General features: G+C 36.9%; 8 protein-coding genes across 8 annotated transcripts; 5 read left to right on the top strand and 3 right to left on the bottom strand.

Moving 5' to 3' along the window:
• Window positions 1–67: 67 nt before the first annotated feature.
• KQ657_002199 (uncharacterized protein) lies at window positions 68–2821 on the bottom strand (the record flags this gene model as incomplete). The annotated part of the gene is made up of 1 exon (XM_043192971.1): window positions 68–2821. One exon carries the CDS (start codon window positions 2819–2821, stop codon window positions 68–70), a length of 2754 nt encoding a protein of 917 aa, XP_043051359.1.
• A 1329-nt stretch (window positions 2822–4150) lies between these two features.
• On the top strand, window positions 4151–5629 carry KQ657_002198 (uncharacterized protein; the record flags this gene model as incomplete). The annotated part of the gene is made up of 1 exon (XM_043192970.1): window positions 4151–5629. One exon carries the CDS (start codon window positions 4151–4153, stop codon window positions 5627–5629), a length of 1479 nt encoding a protein of 492 aa, XP_043051358.1.
• An 810-nt stretch (window positions 5630–6439) lies between these two features.
• Window positions 6440–7594, top strand: ZRT2 (low-affinity Zn(2+) transporter; the record flags this gene model as incomplete). Its single annotated transcript, XM_043192969.1, has 1 exon — window positions 6440–7594. The coding sequence occupies one exon, from the start codon at window positions 6440–6442 to the stop codon at window positions 7592–7594; it is 1155 nt and encodes a 384-aa protein (XP_043051357.1).
• Window positions 7595–8006: 412 nt separating this feature from the next.
• On the top strand, window positions 8007–9005 carry SNF4 (AMP-activated serine/threonine-protein kinase regulatory subunit; the record flags this gene model as incomplete). Its single annotated transcript, XM_043192968.1, has 1 exon — window positions 8007–9005. One exon carries the CDS (start codon window positions 8007–8009, stop codon window positions 9003–9005), a length of 999 nt encoding a protein of 332 aa, XP_043051356.1.
• A 385-nt stretch (window positions 9006–9390) lies between these two features.
• OPT8 (Opt8p) lies at window positions 9391–11454 on the top strand (the record flags this gene model as incomplete). The annotated part of the gene is made up of 1 exon (XM_043192967.1): window positions 9391–11454. The coding sequence occupies one exon, from the start codon at window positions 9391–9393 to the stop codon at window positions 11452–11454; it is 2064 nt and encodes a 687-aa protein (XP_043051355.1).
• A 58-nt stretch (window positions 11455–11512) lies between these two features.
• PBP2 (Pbp2p) lies at window positions 11513–13111 on the bottom strand (the record flags this gene model as incomplete). Its single annotated transcript, XM_043192966.1, has 1 exon — window positions 11513–13111. The coding sequence occupies one exon, from the start codon at window positions 13109–13111 to the stop codon at window positions 11513–11515; it is 1599 nt and encodes a 532-aa protein (XP_043051354.1).
• A 702-nt stretch (window positions 13112–13813) lies between these two features.
• Window positions 13814–15874, bottom strand: KQ657_002193 (dipeptidyl-peptidase III; the record flags this gene model as incomplete). The annotated part of the gene is made up of 1 exon (XM_043192965.1): window positions 13814–15874. The coding sequence occupies one exon, from the start codon at window positions 15872–15874 to the stop codon at window positions 13814–13816; it is 2061 nt and encodes a 686-aa protein (XP_043051353.1).
• A 343-nt stretch (window positions 15875–16217) lies between these two features.
• Window positions 16218–17294, top strand: SWC5 (uncharacterized protein; the record flags this gene model as incomplete). The annotated part of the gene is made up of 1 exon (XM_043192964.1): window positions 16218–17294. One exon carries the CDS (start codon window positions 16218–16220, stop codon window positions 17292–17294), a length of 1077 nt encoding a protein of 358 aa, XP_043051352.1.
• Window positions 17295–17435: the final 141 nt, after the last annotated feature.

The following is a 17435-nucleotide window of genomic DNA, read 5'->3' as shown; positions in this document are numbered from 1 at the left end:
AGATGGGGGTCTCTACTATCCATAATACATCTGTAAATAGAAATAATCAACAAATTATTTAACGTTATTAAAGAGCCACTCTGGGTGAAGAGATATTCCAGTTTATCATATTAACTTGCCAGCCTTTCCATCTCTTTAAGTTATCTCTAAAGTCCGAAGTCTGAGGTATTTCCACTGATCCTCTTGGTAGGTACTCATTCAACGTAATTGGGGGTTTAATTGGTCTATCAGGTGACCGAATTGGTGGTGGTGGGGATAAGATGGGGGTTGAAATAGGCTTACTCTTTATGGAAACAGCATCTGGACTAGAAGCTGGTGTAGTATTAATGGAATCCATAATAGGTGGTTTCAAATTAGATGTGTGACGGTTCAATCCAACAGTGTAAGTTGTAGTGACATCAATGCTAGAAGCTGGTAAGTCTTCTTCTTCGTCCTCACCAGCGGGATCTGTTGATAAAATATCTCTATTTGATTCATTCTTGCTTAAATCATCCTCGGATGAACTCTCAGGTTTATCTGTTTCAGATGGTGGTTCATCAGTAATACTTTCTGTCAATGGTTCAAAAGCGGTTTGTTCATTCACATTATGTTCCACTGGGGAGTCTACTTCAACCTGGACTTCTTCCTTCTCCGCTTCCACGAGGGTCTCTTCAAGAAAAGCATGTGCTTCTGGATTCTCTTCTTCAAGGTTGTTTTCTGTTTTCGTATGCTCTTCAATTGGAGCATCCAGTGCCACGACATCGACCTCCTTAGGAAGTAATTCAGATTCCATAACGTCTTTTAACTGAGTCTCGCCAACATCAACCACAGACATATGTTCTTTGGGCTCCTCGAAATATTGTGAATCTTGATATACAGAATGATCATAAGGTGAATCTTCAGGAACATGTTGATATGGATTGTATGCTGATTCATACAATGGTTGTCTGTCATCTGGTTTGAATTCGGTAGACTTTAATGATTTCAAAAAGTCTGACTCAATCATATCCTCCTTTGGCATATCAGTGTTTGCTGTTGAAGGCAAGGTAACTTGAGTCTTGAAGCTGAGATCTTCGAAGTCATTGCTGATGTCCTTTGCAAGTCCAAGTGCAACTTGTTGACTCTTTGACAGCTCGTTGCCTTCTCTGATTTTGGTAAAACTCTCGATTTCAGTTACTTCTGGCAGAAGATCAGTTTTATCTGTTATTTCCACATCTTCTTGAGAGATTGCAGTAATATGATGATCGTCTTCGTCCACTACATCATTGAGATCAAGTTCATTTACATCATCAATCATTGAATCAGATTCGTGTTCCTTATCATTCACAGTATCATTGAGATCATTCACAGTATCATTGAGATCAATTTCGTGATCAATGGAATCTGATTGTTCATTAGAAGAAGTATCATCAGTTACCTTAGAAACTTCAAATGTGTCTTCTTCAGTATGAACTTCTTCAGTTGTATTTGATTTAGAAAGATCTTTGGGATCTACTTCTTGGTGTTCGTCAATGGCTCCCACTCCCGCATTTAAATCCTCAGCTGGTGGTGTTGTTATTTGGATATCAGCTCCAGTCTTAGCTTTAGAATCATTTTCGTCTTTTGTTTGATTATTATCTTGTACATCAAGCACTCCACTGGAAACATGATTTTCTAGTGCACTCTCTTCTTCCAATAACTCCAAAATTATGGGCTCAGTCACTTCTGGAGCAAGCTCTCCTATTTTCAAACCAGGAGTTGCTATCTCCTCAAATATGTTACTTGAAGAACTTTCGCTATTAGTAATTTCTTGTTTGATATTTCCTTTATCTTCATCCAACTTTAACTCAGGTATTGTCTCTTCTATATCAAGCACTACTTCCATGTTCAGATTGTTATGTTCTTCTGAGGCCCCAGTTTCATCTTGTTCAGTTGTAGGGCGTTCTTTCCGTTCTTTATGAACATCATCCTCTGGGAGCGTTTCTTCGTCATTGATTCCATCCGAATCTAGAAGCTCATCATCCAATAAGTCGCTATCAAGAAGTGGATCGTCCATGAAAAGCTCTAGAAGCTTTTCCCTTTGAACAGTCTGAGTTTGGGGATCGTCCTCCAGTTTACCTCCCTGAGATTCAGATTCAACTGCTTCTTCAATATGCGGCGATTCCATCTCTTTACCATTATCTTCGTTTAATTCTAAAGCATTTTGTATTTCTACTTCTTCGATCAATGGTTTGTTAGACTCGCTAAGTTCAGGTGGTTCACCTATTTCGGTCTCTTGCGAAAACAAAGGTGGAGATGAAGAAGTTACATTATCTGGAACTGAATTTTCTTGCTGTTGATTAACGGAATCATCAACAAACTCATCTTTTAATGATTCCTCTACTTCTTCAACTGCTGTATCAACTTCAACAGGTACAGCTTGGTCTTCAGGTACCACCTTGGAATCTTCAGAATCCTCAATGGGTTTCTTTAGAGTCTTTGACGTCGTCAATTCGGTCTCTAGATCCATTATTCTCTCATCCAATTCCATTTTAACTAAAAGCAAGTCTCTATTGTCATTCTTTAGTTCATTAATGATCGACTCTTGTTTCTTCAATTCCGTCACTTGTTTCAGTATGGTAATTTCATGGGCAACAATAATATCATTAAGTTTGGCAATCTCTTGCTTGAGCATGGATACCATTACGTCATCCGAATTAATAGATGAAGATGTCCTTCTTGATACTGGTTCGATGGGTAATACTGGTGAATGCAAATTGGGAGTTGTATCTCCAGTCGAATGCTTGTGTTCTTGTCTTCGACGTTTCATTTCTTCAATGCGCCTCCGAGCGCCTTCAATTCCTAGAGAACCTTCGTCACCCATGCTGTGTTGTTATTAAGTGTTGCAATGGTGGTGGTGTTCGTGGCAGAAGTTTATGAGTGGAAGCAAAACAAATATATAGGAGCCTCGGAATATATGTTTACCGAGGGTAGACTCGGGATACGCTGGTCGGATTCAAGTAAAGAAGAATAAGGGCAAAGTATATTTAAAATTACCTCTGCTAGGCCTGACACATTGGTAATAATCAGTAAACAGAAGCAGTATTCAATATACTAAAATATTATTTGGTGATTTCTCGTTGACGCTTGGTACAATATTGAACTCAGCATAGTCTACATTTGAACAGCTAGTTGCAATGCTCACAATGTTCTCTGAATTTAGTGAAAGACATCAGTTTCTTAAATTTAATACTGATAAGAGAGTTTTACGTTCCATAAATTCTCATTTCCGTTATAGTATTACTTTGTTATACTTTGTTAGTCCTTCTTAGTAGTATTTGAGTAGAAGAATGTAGTACGATTGGGCAAGTAATTTTCTGCAGCTACTCAACTGCACCAACGCCTTGCCCTTAATTCATAGTTACCTTGTACACTTTAATGTTACTTCCTACTTTTGCCAACTCAAGCACTCTTGTTTGAAATTTATTGTTGACTTCTTCTGGACCATACTTTTTCCACTTCCTGAGACATAATGGATCGAAACTCAATGTCGAAAATTTTCATTGTTCACGACGTTATTTCATTCGGTTAAATAAAACCAGCTACCTAAATACAGCTTTCGAACTGTCTCTGTTGTCGTGATCTATTCTTTAGTGGACAGCTCAGTATATGGGCACTTTCGTCTAGGACGTTGAAAAGCCTTGCAGAAAATTGTTTGGCGTCGCTAAATCGGCTAAACAAAGAAATCAAAGATAATTGATTGAACTTCTTGTATGAGTATTACTACAAGCTTTTGCATTCAAGAAAGTGAATAATTCTGTTATGTTATCTTATCTCTGCAATCATGTTGCAACCATACATGAATAACTGCATACATTGATGTTTCCTCGTAACTCAGATCCGAAAGTCAAACGAGGGTATTTTCTTCTCCACAATTGCAATGCTTCTTCATAACTGAATTTATATTTATACGTTACCAAACAATTAACAATAGTCACAAACGAGAGCAAGACGTTTGCATTTAAGCAATCGGCTTATGGAAGTTTCAAATAATTGCCTGACTGGGGGTAGTTCTATATTTGCTCTTTGTGAGTCATATCGAGTTCCGAGGGTACGATCTTGAGAGATACGAGTAATTTCAAACTGATCTACCACTTCAATACCATTTCTTCACTTCTCCGAGGATTTAAGAGTTTAAGCATATAGTCAGCTAATGTCACAGACGACTACAGAACGCATTTCTTTACAAAGCTTAAGCACAAGCAATGCTTCTAGCCACGATGTGCTGTCTATGACCTCTACAAATGTCTACCATCATCATGGCATTCTGAATTTGCCATCACAAGACTTACATAATTCACAAGATGGTGCATCTCGGTTGACATACAGAGGAGCTGAGCCTGATAGAAGATCGGTAAAGTCAATTGAAAACATCATGTATCAAAATGAAATTACTACTGATTTTCCTGATGGAGGGATCAGAGCTTGGTTGGTGGTATTGGGATGTTTTATAGGATTGATTGCAGTATTTGGTATTCCTAATGCTATGGGTGCTATTGAAGCATATGTTTCCACCAATCAATTACTGGAGATTCTGCACTCAAGTGTTTCTTGGATTTTCTCAATAAATCTAGCTATGCAATGTTTTGGTGGGGTTTTCTTTGGTGAATTGTTTGATCGATATGGCACAACTTGGCCTCTTTTGATAGCTACTTGCATTATGACCACAGGCTTGTTATTAACAGCGGAACTGACACAGTTATATCAATTTGTGCTACTGTTTGGAGTGCTAACAGGTTTGGGTAACTCTGTGGCTCAATCACCATTAATTGGTTCTGTTTCTCATTGGTTCTTGAAGAAAAGAGGGACCGCTCTTAGTATTGCTACTGTGGGAGGTTTAGTTGGTGGTACAATTTTCACTGTTATGTTGCAGAACTTGTATACATCCGTAGGTTTCAAATGGGCTATGAGGATTCTCCTGTTTGTATGTCTTGGATGTATGATATTGGGAACCTTATTAGTCAAAGAAAGGAAACCGGAACCAGTTGTGAAAACAAAATTTGAGTTGATTCCATTTTTGAAAGGAGCTTTGGATTTCACTATTGTTAAAGATATAAGATTTGTTACTTTGACATTGGCTGCTTGTTTAGCAGAAATTATTGCCATGACCATTTTAACGTACTTGGCAAGTTATGCAATTGGAATGAGTATTCCCAGTTCCAAAGCTTATTTGATTCTTACCATAGTTAATTTATGTGGGATTCCTTCTAGATTTTTCAGTGGAATACTAGCTGACAAATATGGAAGATTTAACATGATGATTGCATCTGGTACATTAAGTACCATAGCCATTTTTGCACTATGGTTACCACTGAAACAATCTTTTAGTATACTAACTGCATTTGCTGTCGTTTTCGGTATAAGCTCTTCTGCTGTTATATCACTTATCCCAGTTTGTGCAGGCCAAATCTGTTCTGCTGATCGATTTGGAAAAGTTTATGGAACATTATATTTCTTTTTGGCATTCATGATATTATTGGGGACATATGTTTCTTCCGTAGTTATTGGTGATGCCACTCCTAAAGATTTCAAAAATTTCATCTTCTTTGAAGGTGCTGTGGGCTTTGCAAGTGTGGTTATGTGGGTATACGCTCGTTATACCGTTGTTGGCTTTAGATGGTGTAAATTTTAGAAAATTTTATTGGGAAGAAATTCTATTGGTTTGATTTTGACAGGGAATACTTTGCACAATGCTAAAGTAATTAACGCATAATTATTTTTTGGCATATGTCAAAGTTTTTAAACTTATTAACTTTAATGGTTATGGACAACCACTATGGTGAGATCGACTCTTGAACACTGTTGCAACAAACTGTGTGTATAACTGTCATACCGAATTAGGAAATGCGACACTAGTTATTGTGTCGATTTTTGCATTTTGATTTAGTGGTTATCATGTGACACAAACTGCCACTCATCTTGTGCTTATGCACGGCTACCGTTATTACACATGGCCGTACGTATGTATGTAAGTCTTAAAGACCGAAAATGTATTAGTCATGATACGGGACAATGCCATAGAGAGAGTCATAGAGTGCGCAATTGGTGACAGCAATCGCAAATCGAGACAATGGTCATCGAACGATCGAGCACCAATGCCATATCACTAAGGTACTAACCATCATTCATTACATTGGGTGTAACATTAATTATTCATGGTTAGGCCATTAGGTGATAATTGGTGACGGAATAACCACTAGCGTCTTTTTCGTGCCGGTGTGCATATAAACGAATAATGGTTTTCATTGTTCTCACTACCTTTAGCATCACAACCACCAGGGTACGTTTTTGGTTAGTATAGAATAATGAAAGGTTATATAGCCAAATTAATGAAGATTGGGATTGACAGGTCTTTTCAATCGTATTTATATACCGTGGTGTTGTCTGAATTTAACAGAAAGTCTTGGCTTTTTTAACCAAGTAATCCTTGCAATAACACAAAATGTCTGATATTATATCATCATTTGTTGAATTATACTCTAGAGAAGATGTATGCGAGCCTGATAATCATTACGATGGTAGAATGGGAGCCAGAATCTCTGCTATATTTGTGATTCTTGTGACTTCAGCCTTTGGCTCATTCTTCCCAATGTTGAGTTCAAAGTATTCATTTATTCGTATGCCTTCATGGTGTTTTTTCACTGCCAAATATTTTGGTTCCGGTGTGATTCTTGCAACTGCTTTTGTCCATTTATTAGGACCTGCTGCTGAATCTTTGAGTAGTGAATGTTTGGGTGCACCATTTACCACTTATCCATGGGCATTTGGAATAGCCTTGATGTCTCTTTGTCTTTTGTTCTTCGTTGAATTAATTGCATACCGTTATGTTGAATGGAATACTGCTAAATATAGTGGAGAAGGAGAAGAAAATGGTGTACATTCTCATTCTCATTTTGGTGATCAATCTGTTTACCTCAAAAAGGCAAAGGAAGTTGAAGCTGAAGAAGAAGTAGAAACTTCTTCGGAAAAGCTACAAACCCTGGAAAAATTCAAGGATCAACAACAACAAGAACAAAGATACCCAAGTCATTTCTCTCATGCTGCTGAACATCAAGATCCAGAAGTTATTGGTACTCCTGCAAATGATCTTGAGAAGGAACAATATTTCGGTCAAGTTATTAATGTCTTGGTATTAGAATTTGGTGTTCTTTTCCATTCTGTGTTTATTGGATTGTCCCTTGCAGTTGCCGGTGAAGAATTTGTTTCACTTTACATTGTTCTTGTATTCCATCAAATGTTTGAAGGTTTAGGTATTGGAACTAGAGTTGCTACTACAGCTTGGCCAAAGAGTAAAAGATGGATTGCATGGTCCCTTTGTGTGATGTATAGCTTAACTACACCAATTGCTATTGCTATTGGATTGGGAGTTAGAAAAACATACCCTCCAGGTTCAAGAAGATCTTTAATTGTTAGTGGTGTATTCGATGCTTTATCAGCTGGTGTTCTTCTTTATGCTGGGTTAGTTGAATTAATGGCTCATGAATTCTTATTCTCCAATGAATTTAAAGGACCTGGTGGATTTAAAAAGATGATCTTTGCATTCATTATTTTATGTTTTGGAGCTGGTATCATGGCTCTTTTGGGTAGATGGGCTTAATTTATTTATCTGCTTTATGTATAGACTTCTTTTTATATTATATACATTAATATATTGTATCTTTTCAGCAAGTGTAATTGGACCAAAATGCTAGCTCGCCAACAAAATGTACCAAGGAACTGGTACAACAGATTCTAGAGTCCTTGATGTATATATCGTTGAAGGTCGCAGCATAGATTTTGGTTCCGTCCTGTATATAAATACAATTCTGACGACATTGCTTCACCCAAAATTTGTCTCCTTCGTTGACCAAAACAGTATCCCTTATGATTACGTAGTACTATCATCACACACAACGATATATACCTTCAACCTGTTACAGATATTACATAGTAGCTTTACTCTTTGCAAATTACATTAATCACGCTTCGAAGAACTTTTTTGATAAACATTCCACTTTATAATTACAGCGATGGTTGAAACATTGTCTAATCCTAACGACTTTATATTGTCATTACTGCCAGAACAAATTGCCCATGATCAAAAGATAGGTGTAAAAGCTATACGGTTATTTTTACAATCAAAGACTTCATATGACGTTTTACCTGTTTCCTATCGGTTAATAGTGTTGGATACTTCACTTCTTGTTAAGAAATCCTTAAATATACTTTTACAAAATAACATAGTTAGTGCTCCCTTATGGAATCTGAAAACCAGTCGTTTTGCAGGGTTATTGACTCTGAGTGATTTTATTAATGTTATCCAATATTATTTCCAATTTCCAGAAAAGTTTGAATTTGTCGATCAATTAACATTAGATGGGTTAAGAGATATTGAAAAGGCCATTAGTGTTGATCAAATTGAAACTGTGTCTATTCATCCATTCAAATCCTTATATGAAGCATGTATTAAAATGTTGGAATCAAGAGCAAGAAGAATCCCTCTTATTGATGAAGATGAAAAGACCAAAAGAGAAATTGTTGTTTCTGTTTTAACTCAATATAGAATCTTGAAGTTTGTGGCTTTGAATTGTAAGGAAACAAAGATGTTACTAAAACCAATAAGAGATATCAGTGGGTTTGTTTCTGATAAACAATTATCTACATGTACTATGAGTACTCCTGTCATTGAAGTTATTCACATGTTAACTGAGAAACAAGTTGCTTCCATCCCAATTGTGGATGACGCAGGTAAACTTATCAATGTATATGAAGCCGTTGATGTCTTGGCTTTAGTGAAAGGTGGAATGTATACTGATTTAGATTTAAGTGTGGGAGATGCTTTATTAAGAAGACCAGAAGATTTCGAAGGTGTTCACACTTGTACTATGAATGATAGACTATCAACTATTATGGATACTATAAGGAAATCTCGTTTACATAGATTATTTGTTGTTGATGAGGAGGGGAAATTGGTATCTGTCATTACTCTTAGTGATATTTTGAAGTACATCTTACTTGGTGAGGATTGAACGTAATATATAATGTATGTATGTATGTATGAATGAATATATAGTAGATTTCTGTCAATCTATTTGTCGTATCTGTTTGCCTAATTAGGATAACTATTGCGCGCATTATGACTCTATGATGCCATTCCAAATTTGACATGATCTTCATCATACATTAGTCAGCCCAATACTATAAAGGCCTGGACATAGTCACACTCTTTGGTAGAGACAATTATTAGTATTGTGGTAGTACTCCCTCTAATAGAAGAACTTTTGGAACAAAGACGCTATTAATAAGAGAAGTATCTCTTATGGAGAACGGTTGTGGTAAAAAATACTTTAAATTGTATAGTACTACTATTTCCATTTACTTATTTATTGCACTCCACTCATTTCATCCATTTGCATGAGAGAAATAGCGTTCCGAAGGAAGGCCGATCTTCCTCAGATCACTTTACGTGCAACAATCACGGGTCTTTTAATTGGATCAGTGGTTCTCATATCTAATTTCCAATTTGGTCTTCAAACAGGCTGGGTATCGATGATGTCTCTCCCTAGTGCACTTTTAGGGTTCACCATATTTAAAGCAATTAAGCCCTTTCATAAACATTTTACAGATGTTGAGAATGTATATGTCCAAAGTTTGGCTGTGGCTGTGGGTACAGGCCCATTGGCTTATGGTTTAGTTGGTATTATACCAGCAATTGAAAAGTTCTTAACTCCAGAAGAAGCTGGAGGTCAAATATTCAAATTAACCACGTCACAATTAATGATATGGTCAACTGGTTTGGCATTTTTCGGAGTATTCTTTGCAGTTTTGCTTCGGAAACAAGTTATCATTAAAGAAAAGTTACCCTTTCCTTCTGGAAATGCAACTGCTACCCTTATCAGCGTATTGCATGGTAGTGAGACCTTACAACAAACTAAGAAGTATCTTCATTATCAGCCACAAGAAGAAGAAGAAGAACTGTTAAGTGATGTTAGTTTAGAACATCCTAAGAATGATATTCATGAGGCCCGATATCGTTCAAATATCTTCAATCTATCTATAACCTTCAGTGTGTCTGCCTTGTACACCATAGTATCGCATTTTTATTCCGGGTTAAGAAGTATACCATTATTTGGTTCATATTTATCACTGGAATACATGTGGAATTTCCAACCTCTGCCAGCATACATTGGACAAGGGATCATAATGGGATTACCTACAGTTTCTTATATGTTGTTTGGAGCTATTTTAGGTTGGGGGATATTGGCACCAATGGCTAGACATGAAGGATGGGCACCTGGTGACATAGACAACTGGATTAATGGGGGCCAAGGGTGGATATTGTGGATAAGTTTGAGTGCTATGATTAGTGATTCTATAGTAGCATTTGTGGTTATTACCATAAAGTCTATTTTTTCAGTACTATTCTCTTTGGATGATGAAGAAGAAGAAGTTGAAAGTACTGATGATAATGTTGATTATAATGATAATGTTGATGAAGAAACCACTTTGATAGCATCAGATGAAAATCGTATTATACTGTTTAATTCAGGTGAATCAACATATACTGAACTGAGACCACGGAATTTATTCCGTTCCAAAAGCAGAGAATCGAAATTCGATGATGATTACATAGACCATAAGAAACACTCTATCCCCCCCATTACAGTGATTCTTGGCTTGATTCTATCTTCAGTATTGTGTGTTGTATGTGTCAGAAGTGTGTTTGGACCCATAATCCCATATTATGCCCTTGTATGTGCTATTATACTAGCGTTATTCTTTTCTGTGTTGGGTGTAAGGGCGCTCGGAGAAACAGACTTGAATCCCGTTAGTGGCATAGGGAAGTTATCTCAATTGATATTTGCTGTGATTATACCGGCAAACCACCCGTTTAAAATCCTCATTAACATTGTGGCGGGGGGTATAGCAGAAGCTGGAGCCCAACAAGCAGGTGATTTAATGCAAGATTTGAAAACCGGTCATTTATTAGGGGCCTCACCAAAAGCTCAATTCATCGCACAAATTATTGGAACTTTATACTCCATAATATTGGCTCCTATAATGTATAAGGTGTACAATTCAGTGTATGAAATCCCAGGTTCACTTTTCAGAATCCCAACAGCCGTGGTCTGGATTGACTGCTCAAGATTAGTCACTGGTGATGGCTTACCACCTCATGTATGGGAGTATTGCCTTATATTTGGGATCATTTTCGGAGCCATTTCATTAGTGAAAAATACTATTCCAATTGAGAATAAACTTTCAAAATATCTTGTATTTTTACCCAATGGAGTTGCTGTGGGTGTTGGAATGTACAATACGCCTAACTTCACATTGGCCAGGTTTGTTGGAGGGATTATTCTGCATTTCTGGAACGTTGATGATAAAATCGCCTTGATTATCTTTAGTAGTGGGTTGGTATTGGGTGAAGGTTTATTAAGTGCATTTACAATGTTATTAACTAGTTTTGGATATTGATACATTAATACTATACAGTAATTACTATTAAGCATTAGTTGCTTCAGCATTATTTTTTTTATTGATGATTTCTCTCTTTGTCTGCCATTATCCTTTGATTAATCAAATAAATCGCAGTGTTGATGGAATGTAACGATCCGGTTAATGTCAATTTTCTAACTGAGGTCAACCCCTTACCGCCTCCCAACATAAGGGTTTGGTTATTATCAGGTTCAATCTTAACATATGTACACCGACTATATTCTCGAATATGTCTTATGTTGTTTCCTTTTTTCCCAATAACTGAACCTATGTTCTCATTGGAGACAAACACATCTTGGTTGTACTTATCAGCTGTGGTGGTAGGCATGGGTGGGTGAGTAATCACATCTCCAATCATGTTATTTCCATGTTCATCAGTATACAGATTTTGTGTTTGAAGAGGTACATTGGGATTACCTTGTCCCATTTGATGTGGTGATGGTGCATGCATATTAGGTGGAGCATGATGGTGAGGGTATTGAGGATGCATTGCTGGTTGAAACATCATTTGGAAATTATAGTTTTGAGGTTGCATTTGAGGAGGAGGTTGCTGCTGTTGCTGCTGTTGCTGTTGTTGTTGATGTGGTGGAAGGTGTTGAGAAGGATGCTTATTAATAGCAGCTCCAGGATAGGTGTCTCTAGTTGCAGCAGGGTAAAGAGGTCCATTCCCCATCATGTTGGGAATGATATTATTATTATTATGTTGATAATTTGCAGGATTATAGAAAACAATTTTATTCTTTTTAAGACAATCCTTATGTTCCAACATAACTTGTGAAATATAATATATGGCAATATGAATGGCATCTCCAACACCTGTGATAGAGAGTATTCTATCAGTAGAATATGGTAATGGTTGTTCTGTGGCCTTTAATTTGGCTGCAGAGCTTTCCTCTATTTCTCTAAACTTACTTCCCAGTTTCCCAATAATAAAGCCAACCATTGGATGAGGTACTAAAATCTTCAACATATATGGTCTACTTAAAACTGAGGCTGGTTCATCTTCTGGTTCATCCAAAATGGTTCTGGTTATTAATCCAAAGGCTCTAGCAACATTTTCTGCTGGTCCTTTAACCAGAATGATTCTTTCAGGATTGTTTTTATGATTATCACTAACATAAATTCGAACATTGGCCTTTTCTCGAATATGATGAATCTTCTCTCCACGTTTCCCCACAATCGTACTAGCTTCCTTCACAGGACAAAACATCCGGAATGATACATATGTTGGATCATTCTCTTTTTCTCTATGATTCAGTACCGGTTTGGCCAGTGCAGACGTTTGAGAACCCTCCACCGTTTGTCCTTCTTCAAGCATTTCTCCTCCCATTGGAGTTGTTGAACTTGCTTCCTCTTGAATTCCTCCATTACCACTTGCATCTGTGTCTATAGCATCCACTATTTCTGAATCTTGTGATGGTGATGTTGATGATACTTCAGGAGGGAGTTGTTCTGAAAACTCTACACTCTCTGTAGGTTCAGATATCTTATTTATAATAGGTGCGGTTTGGGCTTCTTCTTGTTCGATATCCTTTAAATCTAATTGCTCACTATCAAGAGCTACCCTTTTATTCAATTGGTCGTCATTAGATGACTCAGGGTCTTCGTTCTTACGTTTTAAGATATTAGTAGACATTTTGACTTATTGCCTTCTGCTTCTTCTTCTATACTTCTGCCTACTCAATTTTTTCGTTTGTAATCAATTCCAACGGACAATTCCGTGCCAATACGCTATACAGCTAACTCCAATCACTCACGTATAGTGTCTCTCGTGTCAATACTATAAAGCTTGGCGTTGATGTATTCTACCTATATTATTTATTTATCGTGTCTCCTTGATCTGTTGTATCGACTGGGTCTCGAAAATTTTTCCGGTTGGGGAACTGACACAAAGAAAAACAGATATTCGGTCAAGCGAGATTATCATGGGATTAAAATGACACGACAACTTAAGTTGACTAATGTGATAAGTCATTCAATAATAGACAATTAGACGTGTAGAAATGAAGCAAATGAATTTCAGTTGGATTGGGATTAGCAATAATTTCGCCGTTGACTTTAACTGAGCTGTCAACTCTAGGTGTTTTTACTAATGTTAAGTAATAGACATTGTTATGATAAAATGAAATGAATATGTAACTACTTCAATCTTGTGGTTATGATTCAAAAAAAGAAGAAAGAGAGAATCATTCTAGATATCGTTCAATGGTTCCCCTTTAATACTTTTTAGCAGCCAAAACAAAAGTATTCGTGTACTGTATACAATTGTTACCTATGCTTACCTAATCATTGGACTTAACTTAATATAAGAATCGTGTTTTACTAACAGGATATATTTTTATATCTCCCGGTCTGCAAAAGATTGAATCATGCCGACTTCAGTTTCTTCATATTCCTTGACAAAAAATTCTCCATTTTCACCCAAGAAAGTATTCCCTTGGATCAATTGTCTTCTAGGTAATTTCTTAGCAAGTACAACGTCACGGAAACGGGAAAATTCAGGTGTAACTTCTGTAATATCGGTGTAATATGCAACCCCTTCAATGACATTCCCTGTGGCTTTGAAAACATGTAAATTTAACAAAAAGTCACCCAAAGCCTCAACACCAGCTGTGGTCAACTTCAGCTTATCAACAACCATTAACAAATCAGAGAAAGTCTCATTATCCGTGTATTTCAATGAAGCAACGCCAGCTTTGAAAAGTGTCTTGAAAATACCAAAACGTGCTTGCATGTGAGGTTGACCCCATTTCTTTGATTCTGGATCCCAAAATTCTAATGCCAACAAGCCAGCTCTACACATTAATACTGTAGCAATGTACATCACGTCATCTTGCTCTTGGGCATCATTTATGCCAAAAATTGGCAATACTTCTAATGGTTTCTTCAAAATAAGATAAAGAGCAACCAATTCGGCTCTACATTCTTCAAAAGAACCAGAAGTTAATCCAAAAAGCGAGCCCCAAGTTTGACTTGGTTTGTAGTAATTGACAATTTCAGGGTGTCCTTCCTTGTCAAAGTTAAATACACCAGGACTAGTTTCTTGTAATAACTTACCAGTTCCATGACCTAACAATTCATGTAAACCAACTTGTACTTCAAAAGCATCATCCCTCCATTTACGGAACAATTCTTGCAATCCTTCTTCCAAAAATGTTATCACTTCTTGCTTCTTGGGCTTTTTGGGGTTCGCTGATAAAACATTGCCAAGAGATACATTTTTAAATCCAACATTGAGTCTAACATCATCATAGTTTGGAATGTTAATACCAGCTGGAATACCTGAACCAGCAAAGGTCAATACTTCTAAAGAAGTGAAATCTGGTGGAGTGAAAGTATCCTTTTCATAAAGCTTATCCCATGGTAAATATTTAATCAAAGTGGTAGCATTTTCAACCAATGATGAGAATTTTGCAGTTCTTTCATGATTAACCATAGCAACGAGTCCTTCCCATTCACCACGAACACCACTGGGATCTCTGTAAGTTTCAATGAATCCAATATTGGTTTCAACTGCTGGTTTTAAATCCTTAACCCATTGTTTTTGAGATTCCTTGTGCGCATTCATTGATCCGGTAGCAAATGATTCAATATAATTATCCAACATTTTTCTTTGGGTATCATTGGAAGCAGAATCACGGGCTTTCTTAAGGTTTTCAACTATTTGAATGAATTCTGGAGCATGATCACCAAATTTGAATTCAATCTTGGCACCCTTAGAGGTAGTAATAGTATCAGGGTAATAACCAGTTTTGTTTGTAGCTTCCGCTGAGGCAACATGCACAATAAAGTCCGTGGGAGAAACCTTTTCAACTCTGGTATTTTCTGGCATTATACCCTTGGACATTAAAGCACTATTGACATCAACAACTTCATCTTCTAAAATAGATGCGCTTTCAGGATAATAAGCTGACACTTGATTCTTTTCTGGCCAGCCGAGTAAAGGTTTATCAGTTGAATAGATAGCATTACTGATACTCTTGTACTTAGCAAGAAGTTCAGAATCTTCCGAAAATACAAAGAGAGCCAACTTGTCAAATTCAGAGTGAGGCAACTTAGGTATAAACTTCTTATCACCAAACAGCTTGTAGTTACCCAAATTAGATAAAAATTGAGAAGCATATTCCAAATACCACAATGTTTTTTCAGGAGTGAAAACATCCTTCAACTTTTCAGTATAAGTTTCTTGTGTGTCAGGAGACCCCAATTTGGAATGAATTCCAAGAATAACATCATAAATTGAATTGCTCTCAGGAGAAACAGACCTCAAAACAGCACGAGAACCCCAATGAGAAGCTTTTGACATGTAATGAGCGTATGCCTTTGCAGTCAGAGCATCGAAGTGAGGTTTAGCACTCAATTGCACAATAGGTGCTTCAGAATCAGCATAGAACGACATTGAGTGTGTAGAGGCAAGCTGATTAAAGATTGGATAGTTTATTCGAATAGCAATCTTTCTATAGAATCTATTTGAAATTGACGTGTCACAATTTAAGCGGAGGAAAACTTACACTGTGACTCTATACAATTGATAAGGAAATGGAGGAGCATACACGATTGTGGGCATAGCCATTAGTATTTATAATAAAACGAAATGGGTGGAAATCCTGGGGTTGGTCGTGCACGAAGATCAAATATTTTATAACTAAATTTGAGCCTTTGCTTTTACGGCATCAAATATATACAAGGGCAACCATATGGCAACCGATAAAGGGTTTATTTGATGCCATTAGGGACATAAGATGGCGGCACGAAAGACAAAATCCGCTGTTAAGTCTGCAGCCACTAAAAAGAGTGCACACAAAAAGGATATCACAGAAGAAGATGGTTCCACAATTGTAGAGCCAGCAAATGGTGAAGTCAACAAGATGAAGAATACTGAAGAACAGAATGAAGAGATCGTGATTGAACGAGAGAATAATGAAGAAAAGGGAGAAAAGGTGGAACAAGAAGCAGAAGAAGACGAGGAAGACTCCGATTACGATCCCAATGCGGTTCAAGAAAGCGATAGTGAAGGGGAATCAGATGAAGATAAAAGTGAGTATTCTAAAATTGAATCAGCAAGTGTTTCGCAAGTCCGAACAAGGTTTCAGAGACAACTTGATGCTGGGGGGTCAGGTGATGGGTCAGGATCATTAGTGGCCAATAACTCCAAACTAGATCTTGACTCTATCTTTGCAACATTGAATGACAAAACCATTAGTGATGAATGGAAACGCATGGTAACAAATGTAGATACAGAAAAATCAAAAGGCATAAGGGGCACACTGTCTAGTTTAACTTCAATAAAGGAACCGCTGCAAGAGCTACAACAACAATCACAAACTTTAGAGAAAGACAAAATTAGAATTGAAACCACTTATACATTTGCAGGAAAGATTATCACAGAATCTAAATTGGTGGATGCTGATTCTGCTGAGGCAAGAGTTTATCAAAATTCTACTGACTTAATAAACAAGTCAAGTAGTGAATCTATGAAAGGCAGACGGTCATTCATACCGGTTATTAGAACTATACCAGGAGAATCAGAGCCTGTGGCATTAAGAATAAAGTTGAAAAGGCCATCATTAATTGATAAGTTTTTGGATACTTATCTGAATAAGAAACTGAAGCTTTCAACACTTGAAAAGTCACGGTTAGATTGGGCAAGTTTTGTTGACAAAAAGCAAATCCAAGATGAATTACGAGTGGCTAATAAAGCAGGGTATTTGGATAAACAAGACTTTTTGCATCGTGTGGAGTGGAAACGAGATGAACAATATAAGAAGGCTAAGGAATTGGATAGACAACAGAAGCTTAAAGAGGAACAGAGTCATTAAGAGGAACACAGTTATTTGAAGTATTATAAATAAGTAAGAACAGGATAAATTTACTAAACATTAATAGTATGATATAATGCAGTATTATGTAGAACAGTGTATTAGAATAATAAAGCAAGGTATGAGATACTAGTATGATGT

The sequence above is a fragment of the Scheffersomyces spartinae genome, assembly GCF_019049425.1.
Source record: "Scheffersomyces spartinae strain ARV_011 chromosome Unknown scaffold_2, whole genome shotgun sequence".
In the NCBI taxonomy this organism is placed as follows: Eukaryota; Fungi; Ascomycota; class Pichiomycetes; order Serinales; family Debaryomycetaceae; genus Lizanozyma; species Lizanozyma spartinae.
This window is presented reverse-complemented; position numbering and strand designations above follow the sequence as displayed.